This window comes from Bos indicus x Bos taurus, chromosome 7 (genome assembly GCF_003369695.1).
Source record: "Bos indicus x Bos taurus breed Angus x Brahman F1 hybrid chromosome 7, Bos_hybrid_MaternalHap_v2.0, whole genome shotgun sequence".
Lineage (NCBI taxonomy): Eukaryota > Metazoa > Chordata > Mammalia > Artiodactyla > Bovidae > Bos > Bos indicus x Bos taurus.
In genome coordinates, this window is record NC_040082.1 from 88,778,216 (window position 1) to 88,800,150 (window position 21,935).

Sequence of the window (21,935 nt, forward strand, 5' to 3'; positions counted from 1 at the left end):
TACTTAGTTTTACTGAGGAAGAGCCACCAGGGAAGCCCCTACTTTTTGAAGAGCATCAACAACAGCATTGTGCTTGAAATGCTACAAAGTACGCCTTCTTGACAGGTAGATGCCAGGAGAAAAAATATGTATTTGGCTAACCAGGCTATTTGTAACTAACCAGGCATATTGTAAACAATTTAACTCATTTTCTGGTATGTAGATGTAAAAAATCCTTTAACTGCCATGGATTAAAATCTCAGTAGTTACTTTCCTTGGCTTCCCTCCTAACTCAGTCAAGAATCCGCCTGCAATGCAGGAGACCCAGGTTCGATCCCTGGGTCGGGAAGATCCCTGGTGAAGGAAATGGCAACCCACTCCCGTATTCTTGCCTAGAGAATCCCAGGGATAAAGAAGCCTGGCAGGTTATGGTCCGTGGGGTTGCAGAGTCGGACACAAGTCAGCGACTAAAATAGCTACTTTCCTTGGGATGAAATGATAGGATCAAGTCCCTGGGCAAAGCTGAATATTAATCTTTTGCCACCTCCTCACTAAGATGTCTGTATCTAAATTTCTCCTGGATTACTCTCAGCTCCTTATCTTGCCTCAGTCCAGTCTGTTTACCCTGAAGACAAAATGATTCTTCTAAAATGCATTATCTACTGCATGGTTTTCCTTTAAAAATCATAAAACTCTAATGATTTTCCATTGCTTTAAGTCCAAAACTCTTTTAACATGTTTCAGAAAGCTTTTAATTGGTGAAACTATCTTCTGTCTCTACTTTCCTTTTCCCTTCTTTCTGCAGAAAACTTTCTGAAATTACTTTAGCCATTCAGTGTCTCAGATCTTTTCATCTGCTTACTTCTGCTTATCTTTGTCAGGTTTCTATTTAAATATTCATTTCTTTTGGGAAACCTTCCCAGTACTCTCCTAGGTAAGTTAGATGCCTCTCCTCTGTGCTCCCAGAGCATCTTGTACTTCTCTCATGATGCTTAACATTCCTTTTTCTACCCTTTTGTTTAACCCCTCTGTCTTCCATGCACCAAAGGAAAAAGTGTCATTTTTGAACCAAGACAACACATGAAAGCTGCTGCTGCTGCTGCTAAGTCGCTTCAGTTGTGTCCGACTCTGTGCAACCACAAAGACAGCAGCCCACCAGGCTCCCCCGTCCCTGGGAGTCTCCAGGGAAGAACACCGGAGTGGGTTGCCATTTCCTTCTCCAATGCATGAAAGCTAATGAATGCCTAATAAATATTTGTTAAACAGTTGATGAATATGAAAGTTAAATTTATGCTAAAAAGTCATTAAAAGATCAACAAAAGTTACCTACAGTTTTTTTAAAAAGGCAAAACCCGGAGTTTGTGATTTTGGTTGCAACAGAATAATGAGTATCATACTTGTGCTCCCAAGATGAACGACTATAAAACTGGAAAAAATACTTGAATCAACTCTTTCAGGCATTGGACAATAGATGCTGGGTTGTGATATCTAAGAAAAGAAAAATATATGTGGTGACTACACATTTATTCTAGCTTTCTACCTAGGGACACTTTGCAAACTTGAGTGCATAGAATTAGAATCCAACAGAGAGCAGTAGTCACTCGGCAGATGGAACAAAGAAGTTTGGGTTTGCTGAGGTGGTTGTAAATTGTGAGGCAAGGTTCAGGGGTGGGATTGCTGTGTAGAGATGGGACCCCAGAAATCTTCATAAGGAACCCATGAGTCTTTTGCCAGATACTAAGCTGCATGTGCTTTAGAATGAGATTCAGTGAGGACTAGCAGAGAACAGCTACTGGGGTTGAGAAGTGGGATTGTAAACTGAATAGAGATTCTAGCTTTCCTTCCAAGGAGCAAGTATCTCAATTTTGTGGCTGCAGGCACCTTCCATAGTGATGTTGGAGCTCAAGAAAATAATAAAATCTGTCACTACTTGAAGTTTTCCCCGCTTCTGTTTGCCATGAAGTGATGGGACCAGAAGCCATGATCTTAGTTTTCTGGATGTTAAGTTTTAGGCCAGCTTTTTCACTCTCCTCTTTGACTTTCATCAAGAGGCTCTTTAGTTCTTCTTTGCTTTCTGCCATTAGAGTGTTATCCTGTGTGTATCTGAGATTATTGATATTTCTCCTGGCAATCTTGATTCCAGCTTGTAATTCATCCAGCCTGGCATTTTGCATGATGTGCTCTGCATATAAGTTAAATAAGCAGGGTGACAATATACAGCCTTGACAAAATGTTTTCCCAATTTTGAACCAGTCTGTTGTTCCATGTCTAGTTCTGACTGTTGCTTCCTGACCCACGTAGGTTTCTAAGGAGGCAGGTAAGGTGGTCTGGTATTCCCATCTCTTTAAGGAATTTTCCACAGTTTGTTGTGATCCACACAAATACTTCAGCATAGTCAATGAAGCAGAAGTAAATGTTTTTCTGCATTCCCTTACAAAAAGACCCCAATAAAAAAAAAGGAATACCAGTAGGTTGTTTTTTTCCTAAAGTATAGTTGATTGACATTTTTGTGTTACTTTCAGGTGTACAATGTAGCGATTCAGTATTTTTGCAGATTATACTGCATTATTGGTTTTTACAAGAAAATGGGTATAATTCCTTGTGCATTCTTGTTGCTTACCTGTTTTGTATGTAGTATCTTGTATCTGTTAATCCTTTATCCAAATTTATTCCTTTCCCCTCCTCTTTGGTATCCACAAGTTTGTTTTCTATATATCTATTTATGTTTTGCATATACATTCATTTGTATTATTTTTTAGAGGGAATAACTATTTTTGAATATAATAATACAGATAAATTAAACATAAAAGGATGGAAAATGTACTAAAATATGCCAGCTAATAAAGAGAAAACTGAATTGGCTATATTAACATCAGACAGTATACTTTAGAACTAGTAATGCTATTGGGGTAAGAAGTGATGTTTCATGATGATAGAAGAATCAGATCATCAAGAGGATGCAACAGCTCTAGATTTGATCATATTTACTATCATTATTCTGAATTCTTTTTCAGGTAGTTTGCCTGTTTCCTCTTCATTTATTTGGACTTCTGTGTTTCTAGTTTCTTCCTTCATTTGTGTAGTATTTCTCTGCCTTTTCATTATTATTATTATTTTTTAACTTACTGTGTTTGAGGTCTCCTTTTCCCAGGCTTCAAGGTTGAATTCTTTCTTTTGGTTTCTGCCTTCCTAAAGGTTGGACCGGTGGTTTGTGTAAGCTTCTTGTGGAGTGAGATTTGTGCTGAGTTTTTGTTTGTTTGTTTGTTTTTCCTCTGATGGGCAAGGCTGAGTGAGGTGGTAATCCTGTCTGCTAATGATTGGATTTGTATTTTTGTTTTGTTTGCTGTTTAGATGAGGCATCCTGCACAGGGTGCTATTGGTGGTTGGATGATGCTGGGTCTTGTATTCTAGTGGTTTCCTTTATGTGAATTCTCACTATTTGGGCTTCCCTATAGCTCAGATGGTCGGAGAAGGCAATGGCACCCCACTCCAGTACTCTTGCCTGGAAAATCCCATGGATGGAGGAGCCTGGTGGGCTGCAGTCCATGGGGTTGCAAAGAGTCAGACACGACTGAGCAGCTTCACTTTCACTTTTCACTTTCATGCATTGGAGAAGGAAATGGCAACCCACTCCAGTGTTCTTGCCTGGAGAATCCCAGGGACGGGGGAGCCTGGTGGGCTGCCGTCTATGGGGTCGCACAGAGTCAGACACAACTGAAGTGACTTAGCATAGCTCAGATGGTAAAGGATCTGCCTGTAGTGCAGGAGACCCAGGTTTGATTCCTGGGCCAGGAAGATCCCCTGGAGAAGGGAATGGCAACCCACTCTAGTACTCTTGCCTGGAGAATCCCATGGACAAAGGAGCCTGGCAGGCTACAGTCCATGGGGTCACAAAGGGTTGGACAGGACTGAGTGACTAACACTAACACTACTAGGATTAGTTCTCTGGTAGTCTAGGGTCTTGGAGGCAGTGCTCCCACTCCAAAGGCTCAGGGCTTGATCTCTGCCAATGTACAGCAGCACCATCCTCACCCACAGCTCGTGCTCACAACATCCACTCCTGCTCCTGGTGAGTCTGCAGTGAGTCTACAGGGCTCGGCTAGGGCACACATTATTTGTAATCACTCTAAAACATTCACAAATATGCTGAACTGTAAAACAAGTGTAAATAAATTGCAAAGGATTGAAGTCATACAGAATATATTTTCTGACCATGCTAGAATTAGACTAGAAGTCAATAAGAAAAAATCTCCAGATACTTGAAAATTAGACAGTACATTTCTCAATAACCCATGGGTCAAAAAAGGAATCATGAAAGTAATTTGAAAAATACTTTAAATAAAATGAAAGCATACCATATAAATATTTGTGGACTGCAGGTAAGTAATGGTTAAAGATTTATAGGATAACATGTTTATATTAGAAAAGAAAAAATGCCTAGAATTAATGACTTGAGCTTTTATCTTAAGAAACTTGAAAGACAAGAGCTAATTAAACTCTAAGTAAAAGAGAGAAATTAAATAAAGATAAGAGCAAAAGAATACAGAGACAATAGAATCAGTGAAAGCAGAATGTGGTTCTTTTCTTTTTTTAATCAATAAAATGAATAAACCTTTAAGCAAAGTGATAAATAAGCCACAAATTACCAATATTAGGAATGAAAGAGACAACATCACTGTGAATCCTACAGACATTATATAGGTAATAAGGGAATATTGCTAGGAGGTTTATGCCAGTAAATTCAGCAACTTAGATGAAATGAACAAATTCTCTTAAGAACATAAACTACCAAAGTTTACTCAAAAATATACCTACTGAAGAAACTGAAAATCCTTACACCAAGAGTTTCAGGTTCTGATAATTTTACTGGTGAATTGTAAAAAAACATTTTAGGAAGAAATAGTGTCAATTCCACACGAACTGTTTTCAGAAAAGAGGCAAAGGAAATATGTCCCAACTCATTTTATGAAGGTGATATTACTGTGTTACCAAAAACTAGACAAAGGCATTACAAGAAAACTACAGATGAGTAACTCTCACAAATGCAGAGATCCATAACAAAATATTAGCAAGTCAAATTCAGCATTGTATACATAAAGATCATACACTATGACAGAGGTCCAGAATTTAGTAGTAGGAGGAGAACATCCACAAAATCCTGATTGGGAGTCAGAGCCCAAGAGAAGAATGTGTTAGTCCATAGTGATATTTTAAAAATGAAAATCAAGGTGGCATTTGCAGGGGGGTGGGTGCGGGGCAGGGTGTGAAGGATAAATCCCTTCCTTATAGTAGAATCTTAATAAATACAGGAGGAATAATGGAATTAGAAAACTATTCTTTAAAAAAAAAAAAAAGAAAACTATTCTTTGATAGCTATCACAGTAATAATTCATACAAGAAACATTAATAGAGGTGCTAAAACTGATGAAGGAAAAGCTTGATGAGATATGAGACATTTACACAGTTTCAATGTATCTGTTTCCCAAATATTGACAGCAAAGCAAAAAATAATATGATGGAGAAGCCTGGCAGATACCACCTTTACCAGGAGATAGAAGGTAACATTCTCAGTAATGATACAAATTGAAATAGTGCCCATCTGATAAGATGCAATGTAAAGAATATATCATCACTTCTGTGATACTGCTGTAGAAAAGTGAAGTTGCTCAGTCGTGTCCGACTCTTTGTGACCCCAAGGATAGTAGCCCGCCAGGCTCCTCAGTCCATGGAATTTTCCAGGCAAGAGTACTGGAGTGGGTTGCCATTTCCTTCTTCAGGGGAACCCAGGTCTCCCACATTGTGGGCAGATGCTTTACCATCTGAGCCACCAGGGAAGCCCAGTATTGCTGTAAAGAGGCATAATCTGATTCTAGTCCTGAAGACATATTAGAAAAATACAAATTTGGGGACACATTCTATAAAATAATGTTCTGTAATTTTTAAAATTATCAGTCATGAAAGTCAGGGAAAATCTGAGGAACTGTTCCAGATTGAAAGAAACATGACAACAATGTGTAATTCTGAATAATGCATAATGTGTAATTCTGAACTGGATCCTGTTATTGTAAAGGACATATTGGGACAGTTGGCAAAATTGAATGGGAACTGAGGACCATATGGTAGTAATATATCATTCTCAATTTCCTGATTTTTACAGTAAAAAATGCCCTTGTTTCGTAGAAAATACTGGTGTTTGGATGTCAGATCAGCAATTCATTCTCAGGTGGTTTGAGTGGAAAAGTCATGATGTATATTGTATTTCCATTTTTCTCTAAGCTTGTGATTGTTTTTTAAAATACTAAAAACAAACACTTGGTTCTTAAAAAGATAAAATTCATTTATTTTAAAAATAATGTCAGTAGATAATATAGTTCTGGTAAATTGAACTGTACTTTTCCTCATGCATGTATTTTTTTAATTCACTTAAAATTTATTTAAATTTATGTATGTGGTTCCACTGGGTCTTAGTTGTGGCATGTGGGATTTTTTGTTGTTGTTGTTGCAACACTCATATTCTTAGTTGTGGCGTGTGATCTAGTTCCCTGACCAGGGATCAAACCTGAGCTCTCCACATTGGGAGTACAGAGTTTTAGCCAGTGGACCACTAGAGAAGTCCCTTAATTTACTTTTAAAAAATTTTAATTTCATATTGAGGTATAGTCGATTTCCAATGTTGTGTTAGTTTCAGGTGTACAGCAAAATCATTCTCTTATACAATACATACGCCTTTTTTTTCCCCCAGATTCTTTTTCCCCCACATTCTTTATTTCCCCCAGATTATTTTCCCTGATTATTCCTAATCAGTATTACAGAATGTTGACTAGAGGCTCTTATGATATTACAGCAGGTCCTTGCTGATTGTGTATTTCGTATATGTATGTGTGTTAGTTGTTCAGTCGTGTCCAACTCTTTGCAACCCCACGAACTGTAGCCTGCCAGGCTTCTCTGTCCATGGAATTCTCCAGGCAAGAATACTGGAGTGCATTGCCATTCCCTTCTCCAGGGATCCCGACCCAGAGATCAAACCCTGGTCTCCTGCATTGCAGGCAGATTCTTTACCATTTGACCTACAGGGAAGTCCTGTATTTTATATATAGTGAGAGTGATAATGAAGTCTCTCAGTCGTGTCCGACTCTTTGCAACCCCACGGACAGTAGCCAACCAAGGTCCTCCGTCCATGGGATTGTCCAGGCAGGAATACTGGAGTGGGTTGCCATTTCCTTCTCCAGGGGATCTTCCCGTCCCAGGGATTGAACCCGGGTCTCCTGCATTGTAGGCAGAGGCTTTACCATCTGAGCCACCAGGGAAGGCCTAATTTTATATATAGTAGTATGTTAATCTCAACCTCATAATTATCCTCCACCCCTAGCCTTTCCCTGTTGGTAACTATAAGTTTGTTTTCGAAGTCTGTGAATCTTTCTGTTTTATAAATAAGATTTTTTTAGATTTCATATATAAGTGATATCATATTCCTCTTTGTCTCAGTATGATAATCTCTGGGTCCATCCATGTTGCTCCAAATGGCATTATTTCATTCTTTTTTTTTAATGGCTGATTAATACTCCATTGTATATATTACCACATCTTCCTTATTAGTTCTTCTGTTGATGGACATTTAGGTTGCTTCCATGTCATGGCTATTATAAATAGTGCTACAGTGAACATTGGGGTGTATGTATCCTTTTGAATCATGGTTTTCTCTGGGTATATGTCCAGGAATGGGATTGCTGTATAATATGGTAGTTCTATTTTTAGTTTTTTAAGGAACTTCAGTACTGTTCTCCGTAGTGGCTGTACTAATTTAAATTCCCACCAACAGTGTAGGAGTTTTCCCTTTCCTCTTCACCTTCTCCAGCATTTATTGGTTGTAGACTTTTTGATGATGTCCATTCTGACCAGTGTGAGGTGATACATCCTTGTAGTTTTGATTTGCATTCTCTAATAATTAGCAATGTTGAGCATCTTTCATGGGCCTATTGGCCATCTGTATGTCTTTTTTGGAGAAATGTCTGTTTAGGTCTTCTGCCCATTTTTTGATGGGGTTGTTTTTTCTATTGTTGAGTTGTATGAGTTGTTTGTATATTTTGGAAATTAGCCCTTGATCACATTGTTTGCAGATATTTTCTCCCATTCTATAGGTTGTCTTTTCATTTTGTTTATGGTTTCTTTTGCTATGCAAAAGCTTGTAAGTTTGACTAGGTCCCATTTGTTTATTTTTGCTTTTATTTCTATTGCCTTGGGAAACTGACCTAAGAAAACATTGGTATGATTTATGTCAGAGAATGTTTCTGCTAATGCTCTCTTCTAGAAGTCTTATGGTGTCATGTTTTATACTTAAGTCTTTAAGCCATTTTGAGTTTATTTTTGTGTATAGTGAGAATGTGTGTTCTAAGTTCATTGCTTTACATGTGGCTCTCCAATTTTGCCCACACCACTTGCTGAAGAGATAGTCTTTTTCTTGTTGTAAATTCTTGTCTTGTCAATTAATTGACCATAGTTGTGTGGATTTTTCTGTGCTGTCTTATTCCATTCCATTGATCCATGTCTGTTTTTGTGCCAATACCACACTGTTTTGATTATTGTAGTTTTGTTAGTGTTGTCTGACATCTAGGAGGGTTATGCCTCCTGGTTTGTTCTTCAGGATTGCTTTGGTGATACTAGTCTTTAATGGTTCCATATGAATTTTAGAATAACTTACTCTAGTTCTATGAAAAATGTCATGGGTAATTTGATAGGGATTGCCTTAAATCTGTAGATTGCTTTGGGTAGTATGACACTTTAATAATAATAGTTCTTCCAAGCCAAGAGCTTGGGATAGCTTTCCATTTCTCTGCATCATCTTAAGTTTTCTTTTTTTTTTCTTAATATATATATTTTATTGAAGTATAGTTGACTTAATGTTTCAGATGCACAGTAAGGTGATTCAGTTATACATATACACAAATACTAGTTTTGAAATTATTTTCTATTATAGGTTATTAAAAGATCTTGACTATAGTTCCCTGTGCTATCTAGTAAACCTTTGTTGCTTGTTGCATATCTGTTTTTTTAAATTGGAAATCTAGCATTCTATTTGTAAGTCAAACAAGTGGAATAAAAATATCATGAAAGTTTTAGGTAGAGAAACATTCATAAGTTTTCTAAAATATATCTAATATATATTATTTATACATATATATACAAAAGCTTTTCTACTATGCTTGATAAAGTTTTGAGAAAGAACATCCAAAAAAAAAAAAAGATGGAGAAATTGGAAAACATAAACTAAATGAGATAGGAGCACTGACTATGTAATAGAAAAAGTGAAACTAGATAAAAGTAAAAGATCATCATATAGTCTGGTTGTGTTTAAATATGGTTGCATATTAGAAATATATCTGGAGCTCTGGCCGAAAAACCCCCAATATCTGGGCATTTGTATTTTTCAAAAAATTCGAAGATAATTCTGATATGCATCTGGATTTTAAAAAGTGATTACAGATTTTTCTGTTAAATGGTAGTTTTGGTGATACTGAATTCTATTATTTTCCTGTTGACCAATCATGATGCAGTGGTATTAAGGGAGTAATAGTTACATGATCACAATAGTAAAAGATATTTATCAGTTTTCACAGTCAATACCCAGACCAAAAAAAAAGATAATTACAGTGGTAAGCCATAATGGAAACATGATTAACCTAGCAATATAAACTAGTCACGTACAATTTGAGGGCTCACGCAGAGTGGTGTGGTAAGTGGAAGTGCACACATGCACGTGTTTCCACCTGCCCAGCCAGTCTGTGTCTTTTGGTTGGTGCATTTAATCCATTTACATTTAAGGTAATTATCAATATTATGATCCTTTTACCGTGTTCTTGGGCTTTTGTGGTGGCTCAGAGATTAAAGTGTCTGCCTGCAATGCGGAAGACCCAGGTTTGATCCCTGGGTCGGAAAGATCCCCTGGAGAAGGAAATGGCAGCCCACTCCAATACTCTTGCCTGGAGAATCCCATGGAGGGAGGAGCCTGGTGGGCTGCAGTCCATGGGGTCGCAAAGAGTCGGACACGACTGCGTGACTTCACTTCACCATGTTCTTAATTGTTTTAGGTTTATTTTCTGTAGGTCTTTTCCTGCTCTTGTTTTCCTGCCTAGAGAAGCTCCTTTTAACTTTTGCTTGTCTGGAAAGATTCTGATTTCTCCATCAAATCTGAATGAGAATCTTGCTGGGTGGAGTTTTCTTGGTTGTAGGTTCTTTTCTTTCATGCCATTCCCTTCTAGCTTGTAGAGTTTCAATTGAGAGTTCCCTGATAGGAGTTCCCTTGTATGTTTTTTGCAGTTTTTTCCTTGTTGCTTTTAATATTTTATTTTTGTCTTTAATTTTTGTCAGTTTGATTACTATGTGCCTTGGTGTGTTCCTCCTTGGGTCTATCCTGCCTGAGGCTTTGCTTCTGGGACTTCGATGACTATTTCCTTGAAGTTTTCAGCTGTTATCTCTTCAAATATTTTCTCAGGTCCTTTCTGTCTCTGTTCTTCTGGAACCTCTATAATGCAAATGTTGAGGCACTTAATGTTGTCCCATAGGTCTCTTAGGCTGACTTCATTTCTTTTCATTCTTTTTTCTATATTCTTTTCTGTGGCAGTGATTTCCACCATTCTGTCCTGTAGGTCATTTATCTGTTCTTCTGCCTCAGTTATTCTGCTATTGATTCCTTCTAGTATATTATTCATCTGTGTTTGTTCTTTAGTTCTTGTAAGTCATTGGTAAACATTTCTTGCATCTTCTCCATTGTTTTCCCAAGATCCTAGGTCATCTTTACTATCATTCTGAATTCTTTTTCTGGAGGGTTGCCTGTCTCCACTTCATTCAGTTGTTTATCTGGGATTTTATCTTGTCCCTTCATCTGGGACATAACTTTCTGCTTTTTCATCCTGATATAACTTTCTCTAATGTGGTTTTTGCTTTAGCTGCTGTGGGGTCTGCGCTTTTTCCTGCTTCTTCTGTCAGTTTTCCGATGGAGGAGGCTGAGAGGCTTGTTTAAGCTTGCTATGGGAGGGACTGGTGGTAGAAAAAACTGGGTCTTGCCCTGGTGGGCAGGGCCTTGCTCAGTAAAGCTTTAATCCAGTTATCTGCTGATTGGTGGGGTTGCAGTCAGACCTCCCTCATAGTTGTTTGGCCTGAGGCTACCCAGCCCTGGGGTCTGTGGGCTCTATGGTAGGGTTAATGGTGGCCTCTAAGAGGGCTTACGCCCAAGGGGTACCTTCTCGGACTGCTGCTGCCAGTGCCCCCTTCCCTGTGTGAGCCCTTGCCGACCCATGCCTCCACAGGAGACCCTCCAACACTAGTAGGTAGTTTCGGTTCAGTCTCTTGTGGGGAGACTGTGCTCCTTTCCTCTGGGTCTTGGTGGGCACAAGAGTTCGTGCTCTCTAAGACTGGAGTCTCTGTTTACCCTAGTCCTGTTGGAGTCTAGTAATCAAATCCCACTGGCTTTCAAAGTTAGATTCTCAGGGGATTCCCAGTCCCTTTGTCAGATCCCCAGGCTGTGAAGCCTGATGTGGAGTTCAGAACCTTCACAACAGTGGGAGAGCTTTGGTATTATTGTTCTTCAGTTTGTGGGTCACCCGCCCAGTAGGTATAGAATTTGATTTTATTGCGATTGCGGCCCTCCTGCCGTCTTACTGCAGCATCTTTGTCTTTGGCCGTGGGGTATCTTCTTTTGGTGGGCTCCGGGGACCTCCTGTCAGCAGTCATTCAGCAGATAGTTACAGTTTTGCTTTCTCTCGCAGGAGATGAGCACGCGTCCTTCTATTCCACCATCTTGACCGGAACCTCAGTTTTCTTTACTAATGTTTTATAGTCTTCAGTGTAGAAGTTTTTCACTTCTTTGCTGAAGCTTATATCTAAGTATTTTATTTTTGAGATTGCAGTTTTAAAAAGTATTTTCTTTTCCAGTTTTCTTTCTGAGATTTCATTGTTGGTGTAAAGAAATGCAGCTGATTTCTGTCTGTTAATCTTGTATCTTGCTACCTTGCTGGATTCTTTTTTTAGTTCTAGAAGCTTTTGTGTGAGTCTTTAGGGTTTTCTATGTTACTGTTATTGTTCAGTCATGTCCAACTCTTTGCAGCCTCATGGAGTGCAGCATGCCAGGCTCCCCTGTCCATCACTCTCTCTTGGAGTTTGTTCAGATTCATGGTCATTGAGTTGGTGATGCTATCTAACCATCTCATCCTCTGCCACCCCCTTCTCCTTTGGTTGTCAATCTCTCCCAGCATCAGGGTCTTTTCCAATGAGTCAGCTCTTTGCATCAGGGGACCAAAATATCGGAACCTCAAGCATCGGTCCTTCCAGTGACTATTCAGGGTTGATTTCCTTCAGGATTTGATCTCCTTGCATTCCAAGAGAGTCTCAAGAGTCTTCTCCAGCCCCACAATTTGAAAGCATTCATTCTTAAGCACTTAGCCTTCTTTATGGTCCAACTCTCACATCCATACATGATTACTGGAAAAACCATAGCTTTGACTATATGGATCTTTGTCAGCAAAGTTATGTCTCTGCTTTTAATACACTGTTTAGGTTTGTCATAGCTTTCCTTCCAAGGATCCAGCATCTTTTAATTTCATGGGTGCAGTCAACATCCACAGTAATTTTGGAGCCTAGGAATAATAAAATCTGTCATTACTTCTGCTTTTTCCCCTTCTGTTTGTCATGAAGTGATGGAACCAGATGCCATGATCTTAGTTTTTTGGATATTGAGTTTTAAGTCAGCTTTTTCACTCTCCTGTTTTACCCTTATCAAGAGGCTTTTTAGTTCTTCTTCACTTTCTGCCCTTAGAGTGGTATCATGTGTGTATCTGAGATTGTTGATATATCTCCTGGCAGTCTTGATTCCAGCTTGTGATTCATCCAGCCCTGTATTTGCCATGATGTACTACTCTGCATATAAGTTAAATAAGCAAGGTGACAATATACAGCCTTGTACTCCTTTCCCAATTTTGAACCAGTTCATTGTTCCATGTCTAGTTCTAACTGTTGCTTCTTGACCTGTGTACAGGTTTCTCAGACAGGTAAGGTGGTCTGGTATTCCTATCTCTTTAGGAATTTTCCATAGTTTGTTGTGATCCACACAGTCAAAAGCTTTAGTGTAGTCAATGAAGTAGCTGTTTTTCTGGAATTCCCTTGCTTTCTCTGTGACCCAGTATGACCCATGTTGGTGATCTGATCTCTGTGAGAGAGTCACTTCCTAGGCAGGTTGATAAGGAGTCTAGGGGTCCCCAAGGAGAGAGGGGTCTGGAATTCTCAAGGAGGAAGAAAGGACAAACTTTTTTTCTTTCTCCACATTCCTTAGGATTATATAACAATAATGTATCCTGCCTGAGGACAGTCTCTGGATTAAACCTTCTGGCTAATTCTGTTATCTTAAAATGTAAATTATGGGAGTAGGTCTGATGAGGTCTTTACAACCTCCAGACATTCTTTGGATTATATAACTTCATTGTTAACACTAGCAAGCAGGTGCTCTTTCTGCTCCCTTCTGATGCCTATGTCAGAAGCTTTCTCTATCTCCTTTATACTTTAATAAAACTTTATTACACAAAAGCTCTGAGCGATCAAGCCTCGTCTCTGGCCCCGGATTGAATTCTTCTCCTCTGGGGGCCAAGAATCCTGGTGTCTTTGCGTGATTCAACAACAACCTTTCATCTGGTTTCTCTGCCTTTTCTAAATCCAGTTTGTATATCTGGAAGTTCTCAGTTGATGTACTGAGGAGTCCTAGCTTGAAGGATTTTGAGCATAACCTTTCCAGGATGGGAAAAGGTCAGTTTTTCATTCCAATCCCAAACAAGGGCAATGCCAAAGTGTTTTCTATATATAATATCATATCATCTGCATACAATGGCAGTTTTACCTCTTTCCTTCCAATTTGGATACTCCCCCCCCCCCTTTATTTTTGTCTTACTGATAAGCCATGGCTAGGTTTTCCTCTACTGTATTGAATGAAAGAGATGAGAGTGAGCATCCTTATTTCATTCCAGATGTTAGCAGGGAGACTTTCAACTTTTCACCACTGAGTATTATATTAACTGTGGATTTGTCACAAATAGCTTTTATTGTCTTGAGATGTGTTCCCTCTGTATCCAGTTTGGTAAGACTTTTTATCATGAATGGATGTTGCTTTTTGTCAGATGTTTTTCTCTGCATCTATTGAGATGATCATGTGGTTTTTGTCTTTTCTTTTGTTTGTGTCTTCTATCACATTGATTGATTTGCTTTTGTTGAACCAATCTTATAAACTTAAGATGAATCCCACTTGATTGTGGTGTGTGATATTTTTTATGGGTTGTCGGATTCAGTTTGCTAATATTTTGTTGAGAATTTTTGCATCCATATAGAGGCAGCCCACCAGGCTCCCCCGTCCCTGGGATTTTCCAGGCAAGAGTACTGGAGTAGGGTGCCATTGCCTTCTCCGAAACCAAAGACATTGGCCTGTAATTTTCTTTTTGATGGTGTCTTTGTCTGGTTTCTGTATCAGGGTTGAAAGTGTTTCCTGCTCTTCCATTTGTTGGAAGAGGATCAGTGTAAGTTCTTTATATGTTTGATAGAATTCTCCTGTGAAGCTGTCTGGTCCTGGACTTTTGTAGAATGCTTTTTCGTTTTAAAATAATTTTATTTATTTTTGGTTGTGCTGGGTCTTTGTTGCTGCTTGGGCTTCTCTCTGGTTGCAGTGAGTGGAGGCTACTCTGGTTGCTGTGTGCAGGCTTCAGTAGCTGTGGCTCACTAGTTGTGGTACTCAGCCGTAGTTGCTCCTCAGCGTGTGGCATCTTCCTGGGCCAAGGATCGAACCCGTCTCCTTTATTGGCAGGCAGATTCTTTACCTCTGAGCCACCAAGGAAGCCGTATAGAGTACTTTTTAATTACAGATTCTGTTTTGCTTCTAGTGATTGATCTATTTCTTTTTGATTCAATTTTAGTGGAGTATATGTTTCTAGAAACTTGTCCATTTCTTTTAGGTTGTCGAATTTGCTGCCATGTAATTGTTCATAGTATTCCCTTAGGTTTTTTTTGTATTTCTGCAGTATCAGTTGTTACATCTCCTTTGACATTTCTTATTTTGTTGATTTGGATTCTCTATTCTTCCTGGTCAGGCTGGCCAGAGGTTGTTAGTCTTGTCTATCCTTTCAAAGAACCAGGTCTTGGTTTTATTGAATTTTTTTTTTTCTCATATTTAAAAAAAAAATTTGTATTTTACTCTTTCTTTCAGATTTTTATCATTTCCTTCTTTTGGCTGATTTTAGGTTTTCTTTTCCTTTTTTTTTCCCTGATTTCTTAAAGTGGTAGTTTAGGTTGTTTGTCTGAGATTTTTCTTGTTTTTGAGGAAGGAATGTATCACTATGGACTTCCCTCTAAGAACTACTTTTGCTGCATTCCAGAGATTTTGCATGGTTGTGTTTTCATTGTCATTTGTCTCAAGGTATTGTAAAATTTCCTTTATAATTTTGTCATTGACCCATTGGTTTTTTAGTAGCATGTTGTTTAATCTCCAGTAATTTTTTTTTTCTCATTTTTTTTTTCTGTGGTTAATTTCTAGTCTCGTGCTGTTGTGGTCAGAAAAGATACTTGAGATAATTTCTGTACTCTTAAATTTGCTGAGGCTTGTTTTTTGTCGTAGTATGTGATCAATCCTAGAGAATGTTCAGTGTGCGCTTGAAAAGAATGTGTATTCTGGGATTTTTTTGGCTGTAATGTCCTGAAAATATCAATTATGTCTGTTTTATTGTATCACGTAGGATTTTTGTTTCCTTACTGAGTCTGTCTAGAATATCCGTCCATTGATGTGAGTGTGGTGTTACAGTCTCTTATTATTGTATTCCTGTCAGTTTTTTCCTGTATGGGTGTTAGTATTTATTTTATGTATTTGGATGCTTGTATCTTAGGTGCATATATGTTGTGTAAAATCCTTTTCTTGTATTGATCCTTTTGTCATTGTATAGTATCTTTATCTTCTTTATGGCCCTTTTTTAAAAGGAATTGAGTCACATGCATTTATTTCTTTTTGGATATGCTGGGTCTTCATTGCTGTGTGGGGGCTTTCTCTGTCTAAGGTGGGCAGCGGTTCCTCTCCAGTTGCGGTGTATTGGCTTCTCATTCAGTGGTTCTCTTGTTGAAGAGCCTGGGCTCTAGAGCTACAGACTCAGTATGTGCAGTGCACATAGGCCTAATGGCCTTGCAGCCCGTGTGGTCTTCCCATTCCAGGGATCAAGCCCTTGTCCTCTGCATTGACATATGAGTGTTTAACCCATGGACTACAAGGGAAGTCCTGTGGCCTTTGTTTTAAATTCTGTCTTGTCTGATACAAGTATTGTAATCCCTGCTTTTTTGTCATTTCTGTTAGCATGAAATATCTTTTTCCATCCTCTCACTTTGAATCTGTGTGTGTTCTTTGCCCTGAAGTGGTTATCTTTAGGTATATTGTAGGCTCTTGTTTTTTTTAATCCAATCTGCCACTCTGTCTTTTGATTAGAGCATTTAGTCCATTGACACTTAAGGTAATTATTGATGCTGCTGCGTTGCTTCTGTCGTGTCCGACTCTGTGCGACCCCATAGATGGTAGCCCACCAGACTTCCCGTCCCTGGGATCCTCCAGGCAAGAACACTGGAGTGGGTTGCCCTTTCCTTCTCCAGTGCGTGAAAGTGAAGTCGCTCAGTCGTATCCGACTGTATCGACCCCATGGACTGCAGCCTACCAGGCTCCTCCATCCATGGGATTTTCTAGGCAAAAGTACTGGAGTGGGGTGCCATTGCCCCCACTTATTGATAGATATGTATTTATTGCCATTTTAAACTGCATTTTCCTCTTGATTTTATATTTCTTTGTTCCTTTTTGTTTTTCCTGTTGTGCTGTGATTTTTTTTTTTTTTGTATTATACGTATGTTCTTTTTGGTTTTTGTGAATCTATTTTATGTTTTTGATTGTGGATACTCTGTTTTTTCAAGTATGTCAACCCCTTCCTTATGTATTTCTCTTAGACTGGTAGTCATATAGGCTGAAAGATATCCTAGGAAGAAAACTACATTTACTTACTTTCCTCGTCCACATGTTATGATTTTGATGTCCCGTTCTACATCTTCATGTTCATTCTTTTGTTCTTCATTGTGTTATCATCACTTTAATAGAAGTTTAAAAAAATTTTTTATATGTGTAATGGTTTAAGTGATTTACTTTCCAGTTTTGATTTTCTCTTATAGATTCTTATTTTCTTTAAAGATTTGGAGAAGATCTTCCAATATTTCCTTTAAGATAGGTTTAGTAGTGCTGTGTTCTTTTAGCTTATGCCTGTCTGAGAAATTCTTTATCTCTTCTTCTTTTCTAAATTATAATCTTGCTGGGTAGAGTATTCTAGGTTGTGAATTTTTCCCTTTCAAGACTTGGACTGTATCTTGCCACTCCCTTCTGGCCTGTTGTGTTTCTGTACAGGTGATAAACCTGCTGCTGCTGCTGCTAAGTCACTTCAGTCGTGTCCGACTCTGTGTGACCCCATAGACGGCAGCCTTATGAGGGCTGCTTATAATTAAATCTTTTTTTCTTTCTGCCTTAAGAATTTTCTCTTTAACTTTTGCCATTTTTATGTATGTCTTAGTGCAGATCTGTTTGGGTTTATCTTATTTGGGATCTCCTGTGCTTCTTGTTAGGGCTTCCCAGATGGCTCAGTGGGTAAGGAATCCACCTGCAATGCAAGAGTCAGAGGAGATGTGAGTTCATTCTCTGGGTTGGGAAGATCCCCTGGAGGAGAGCATGACCACCCACTCTGGTATTCTTGCCTTGAGAATCCCATGGACAGAGCAGGATATCTGTTTCCTTTTATAGGTTTGGGAAGTTTTCAGCCATGATTACTTCAGATAATTTTAGACCCCCTTCTGGTAGCCATCTTATTGGTGGACTTGCATGCCTTATACTATCCCATAGGTCTCTTATATTGCTTTAATTTTTTTCATTTGGCTTTCTATCTGCTGTCCTGATTGAGTGATTTCCGTTATTTTATCTTCAGGGCACTTATTCATTATTCTGCATTGTTTATTCTGCTGTTCATTGGTTTTAGCTCAGCCTTCATCTCTGCAAATAAATGTTCTAATTGCTCTTGGTTCTCTGTAGTCCTTTATTTCTTTTTACAGTAGTCTGCATTTCTGTTGATAGCCTTTCTTAATTCCTTCAGTATTTTCATTACCTCCTTTTTGAAGTTGATGTTTATTAAAAGAGGTCTGTTTCATTGTTCTTTTGGGGGATTTCTCTTGGTCTTTTAATTGAGAATGGTTCTTCTGCGTATTCATTTTACTTATACTTTTCTCACTCAAGTTTAGGAAAACTAGTTATGTACTGTGGCCTTGTAGGGCTGTTTATATGTGAGGTTGTCCCTTTGTAGCTTGTCTAGGATTAATACATTTGATATGAGGGCACTTGCTAGTATGGATGCCTAGAGCCTCTTTCTTCAGTGTGTACTGGTTTTTATCCCCTTGATGGGAGTGTACATATGCAGGAGCTTACTGCCCAATCCTGAGGTTTGCCGTGGTGGCCCAGGGGCACCCCTGGGGCAGGCGATGGGAACGGATGTGGCTCGTGACTGTTCTGGAGTCTGTTCAGGCAGCAGTAGGAGCTTGTGACTGCTCTTGGGTTCTGGGAGGGAGGTGGTGGGGGCTTGCAACCATTCTTGATGTCTGGAATGGAAGTGGTGGGGGCTGAAGAGCACTAGAAGCCCACGCTGCAGGCAGTGTCCTGTCCGCTGCTAGTACGCACACTGGGGAAAGGGCTGTAATCCGGGTCCTACCCCTCTTCTCGTTGCACCCCCTAAACAATGGCAGCTAGCCTCTGAGGTTGCCCAGGCTTCCTTTGAGTTGAGCTCAGACTGGATTCCAGCCCCACGCTCCGGGATGTTTCTGCAGGGCCAACCGCAGTTCTCTTTGGTTCTGATCTCTGAAGCCCGCCTGTCAGCACTCAGTCCCTGTCCGCACCAACAGAAGAGCATCTGAGGCTAGGGAGTGCAGGTTGGCAGCACCGACCATCTGTGCGGTTTTCCCTCTGGCCTGACTATACAAATGAGCTGCACATTCTTCTCTGAGACTCAGAAACTCCCCTTATGTCCTGGCCAATCTCCTGCCAGTGAGGGAGGTTCACAGGGTGCAGGAACCTTTCCTCTCTCATGGCTCCCTTCCACAGGTGCAGGTCCCATCCTGATTCCTTTCTCTTCTTTCTTTTTGTTCCTTTTTCCTACCTGGTTATGTGGAGATTTTCTTAACCTTTCAGAAGTCTGAGGTCTTTTGCCAGCTTTACAATAGATACTCTGTGAGAATCATTCTACATGTAGATTTATTTTTGATGTTTGTGGGAGAAGGTAAACTTCAAGTCCTACTATTCTTCCATCCTGATGGCTCCCCTGTATGTCTTTTTTGGAGAAATGTCTAGTTAGATTTTCTGTCCATTTTCTGATTGGGTTGTTTGTTGATAGTGAGCTGCATGAGCTGTTTGTATATTTTGGAAGTTAATCCCTTGTCAGTCACATTATTTGCAGATATTTTCTCCCATTCTGTGGGATGAATTTTCCTTTTGTTTATGGTTTCCTTTGCTCTGCAAAAGCTTTGAAGTTTAATTAGGTTCCATTTGTTTTTGTTTTGATTAGTCTAAGAGGTCGGAGAAGGTAATGGCACCCCACTCCAGTACTCTTGCCTGGAAAATCCTATGGACAGAGGACCCTGGTGGGCTGCAGTCCATGGGGTCACTAAGAGTTGGGCACGACTGAGCGACTTTACTTTCACTTTTCACTTTCATGCACTGGAGAAGGAAATGGCAACCCACTCCAGTATTCTTGCCTGGAGAAGCCCAGGGACAGAGGAGCCTAGTGGGCTGCTGTCAAGGGGGTCGCACAGAGTCGGACACGACTGAAGTGACTTAGCAGTCTAAGAGGTAGCCCTAAAAAGATACTGCTGCGATTTATGTCAAAGATTGTTCTGCAACAGTTTTCCTCAAAGAGTATTGTAGTATCCGATCATACAGTTAGGTCTTTGATCCATTTTGAGTTCATTTTTGTGTACGGTATTAGAGAATCTTCTAATCTCATTCTTTCACATGTCACACACTAATTTTCCCAGTACCACTTATTGAAGAGACTGCCTTTTCTCCATCATATATTCTTGCCTCCATTGTTGTAGGCCAGTTGACCATTGGTATGTGGGTTTATTTCTGATCTTTCTAGCCTGTTCACTTGATGTGTAAGTTTGTGTTTGTGTCATTATGTACTGTTTTGATTACTGTAGCTTTATAGTATAGTCTGAAGTCAGGGAGCTCTGTTTTTCTTTCTCAGTATTCTTTGGTTATTTGTGGTCTTGCTATATTTTGAATAGCATATAATAATCTCATTCATTTTTTAAAATTTTTGATAAGTAAAATTGCTTGAATATTTTCTTTTCAGAAGTAATATTCTGATACTTATTAACGTAGCATGATTTTCCTCTTTTTACCTTCAAAGGTTGCTCAAGAAACAGATGTTAGAGCCCAGATTCGTCTACAGTTTCGTGATGTCAATGGAGAAGTTGTGGCTGTGCAGAGATCTATGCTTTGTACTCAAAAAAGCAAAAAGACAGAATTTAAAACCTTGGAAGGAGTCATTACTAGAACAAAGTAGGTGTTTATTTTATATTTGAATGTCTGATCCTTTTTGTCTTTCGGTCTACAAACCTGTATGTTTTTATTCTACATTTTAAGTTTAAGGGAACTTATTATTTTTTTGCTTTTTAAAAATATTTCAACATAACTATGCTTACAGAAATACACTCATATGGGTTAATAGAATACACAATTTGGACCAAAGTCCTGGTACAAGGTTTGCTTGGAAAAGAAAAAAAAAAAGCACCAAAGGATTTGCAGTCTGGTTTTTTAATCTATTCAAAATGGAACTTATTAATTTTTTAACAGACTGTATCTTTAAACCTGTTTTATTTATTTATTTATTTATTTATTTTTTTTTGGGAAACAGCATGCAAGTCGGTTTAAGATAACAGTTCAAAAGGAAGCAGTGAAAATCTCAGGGTACAGTAACTCCATTTTTGTATCATCCTCAGGAACAGGTTCTAAGAGTAACGGACTCTATGGGGTAAAACACAGCATTTCACAGTCTAATTTAATTTAAGCCACTGTTTTATAGAGGGGAAGCTGATGCCCAGAGAGGCTGGCTTGCCCAACGTATTATAACTTGTCGATGAGAGGTTGACAGTTGAAAAAAAAAAAGGAAGATGGAACCATTGTTTCTTTTTTGGTTTGTTTGTTTTGAACATAATGAAAATTAGCTGGACTACAACTACAAATGAGTATAGGAAACAGTAGGACGTCATTTCACGATTCCTGATTTGGGAACCGTGAACGATAACAGAGAGCCAAAATATGATGTTATATAAGAATATTAATTCCTCCAAACTAGAAGATGAAAATATCGAAAAGACCAGAGAGAAAGATGCAGATTTAACGTTTGTTGTGCTTGTATGTTTATGTGTATATAGTTATTTTTGATGTGGCAATGTGACATATTCTCTGTCAGAAGCAAACCCCTGAAGAGGAAGTGTGGGGAGGCTAGAGCATCCGCCTTAGTTCACATAAGCATTGCAATCATTTCCTTGGAAAGAAGAATAATTAAGACTATACTGTATGATTGTAACTGTATTATTATTGTTGTTTGTATGCTTGTGTATAAAATGAGTTGGTAATTTGTAAAGGACACATGAAAACGAGCTGTATGTGTATTTGTATTAAGACAGATTACATGACAGGAGTCTATCTGTAATACCATATTGTTTCAATGTTAGAAAAATTAAGTAGTTCTTATGAGAAGAGACTCTTTAGGATATAATATATGTGTTTTCTTTAAATAATAAAAGAGACCTGTAATCGACATAAATACTTAAGTGGTAGGGGTTTTAGGACAATATTGCTTTTTGGTGATAAA

General features: G+C 38.8%; 1 protein-coding gene across 1 annotated transcript in view; it reads left to right on the forward strand.

Annotated features, from left to right (window-relative positions):
• Positions 1-21,935, forward strand: part of RAD50 (RAD50 double strand break repair protein) — a 109,553-nt gene that overhangs the window by 15,238 nt on the left and 72,380 nt on the right. Inside the window, exon 3 of the mRNA XM_027547086.1 lies at positions 20,466-20,617. Within this exon, the coding sequence (XP_027402887.1) occupies positions 20,466-20,617 (152 nt within the window). The remainder of the gene's footprint in view (positions 1-20,465; positions 20,618-21,935) is intronic.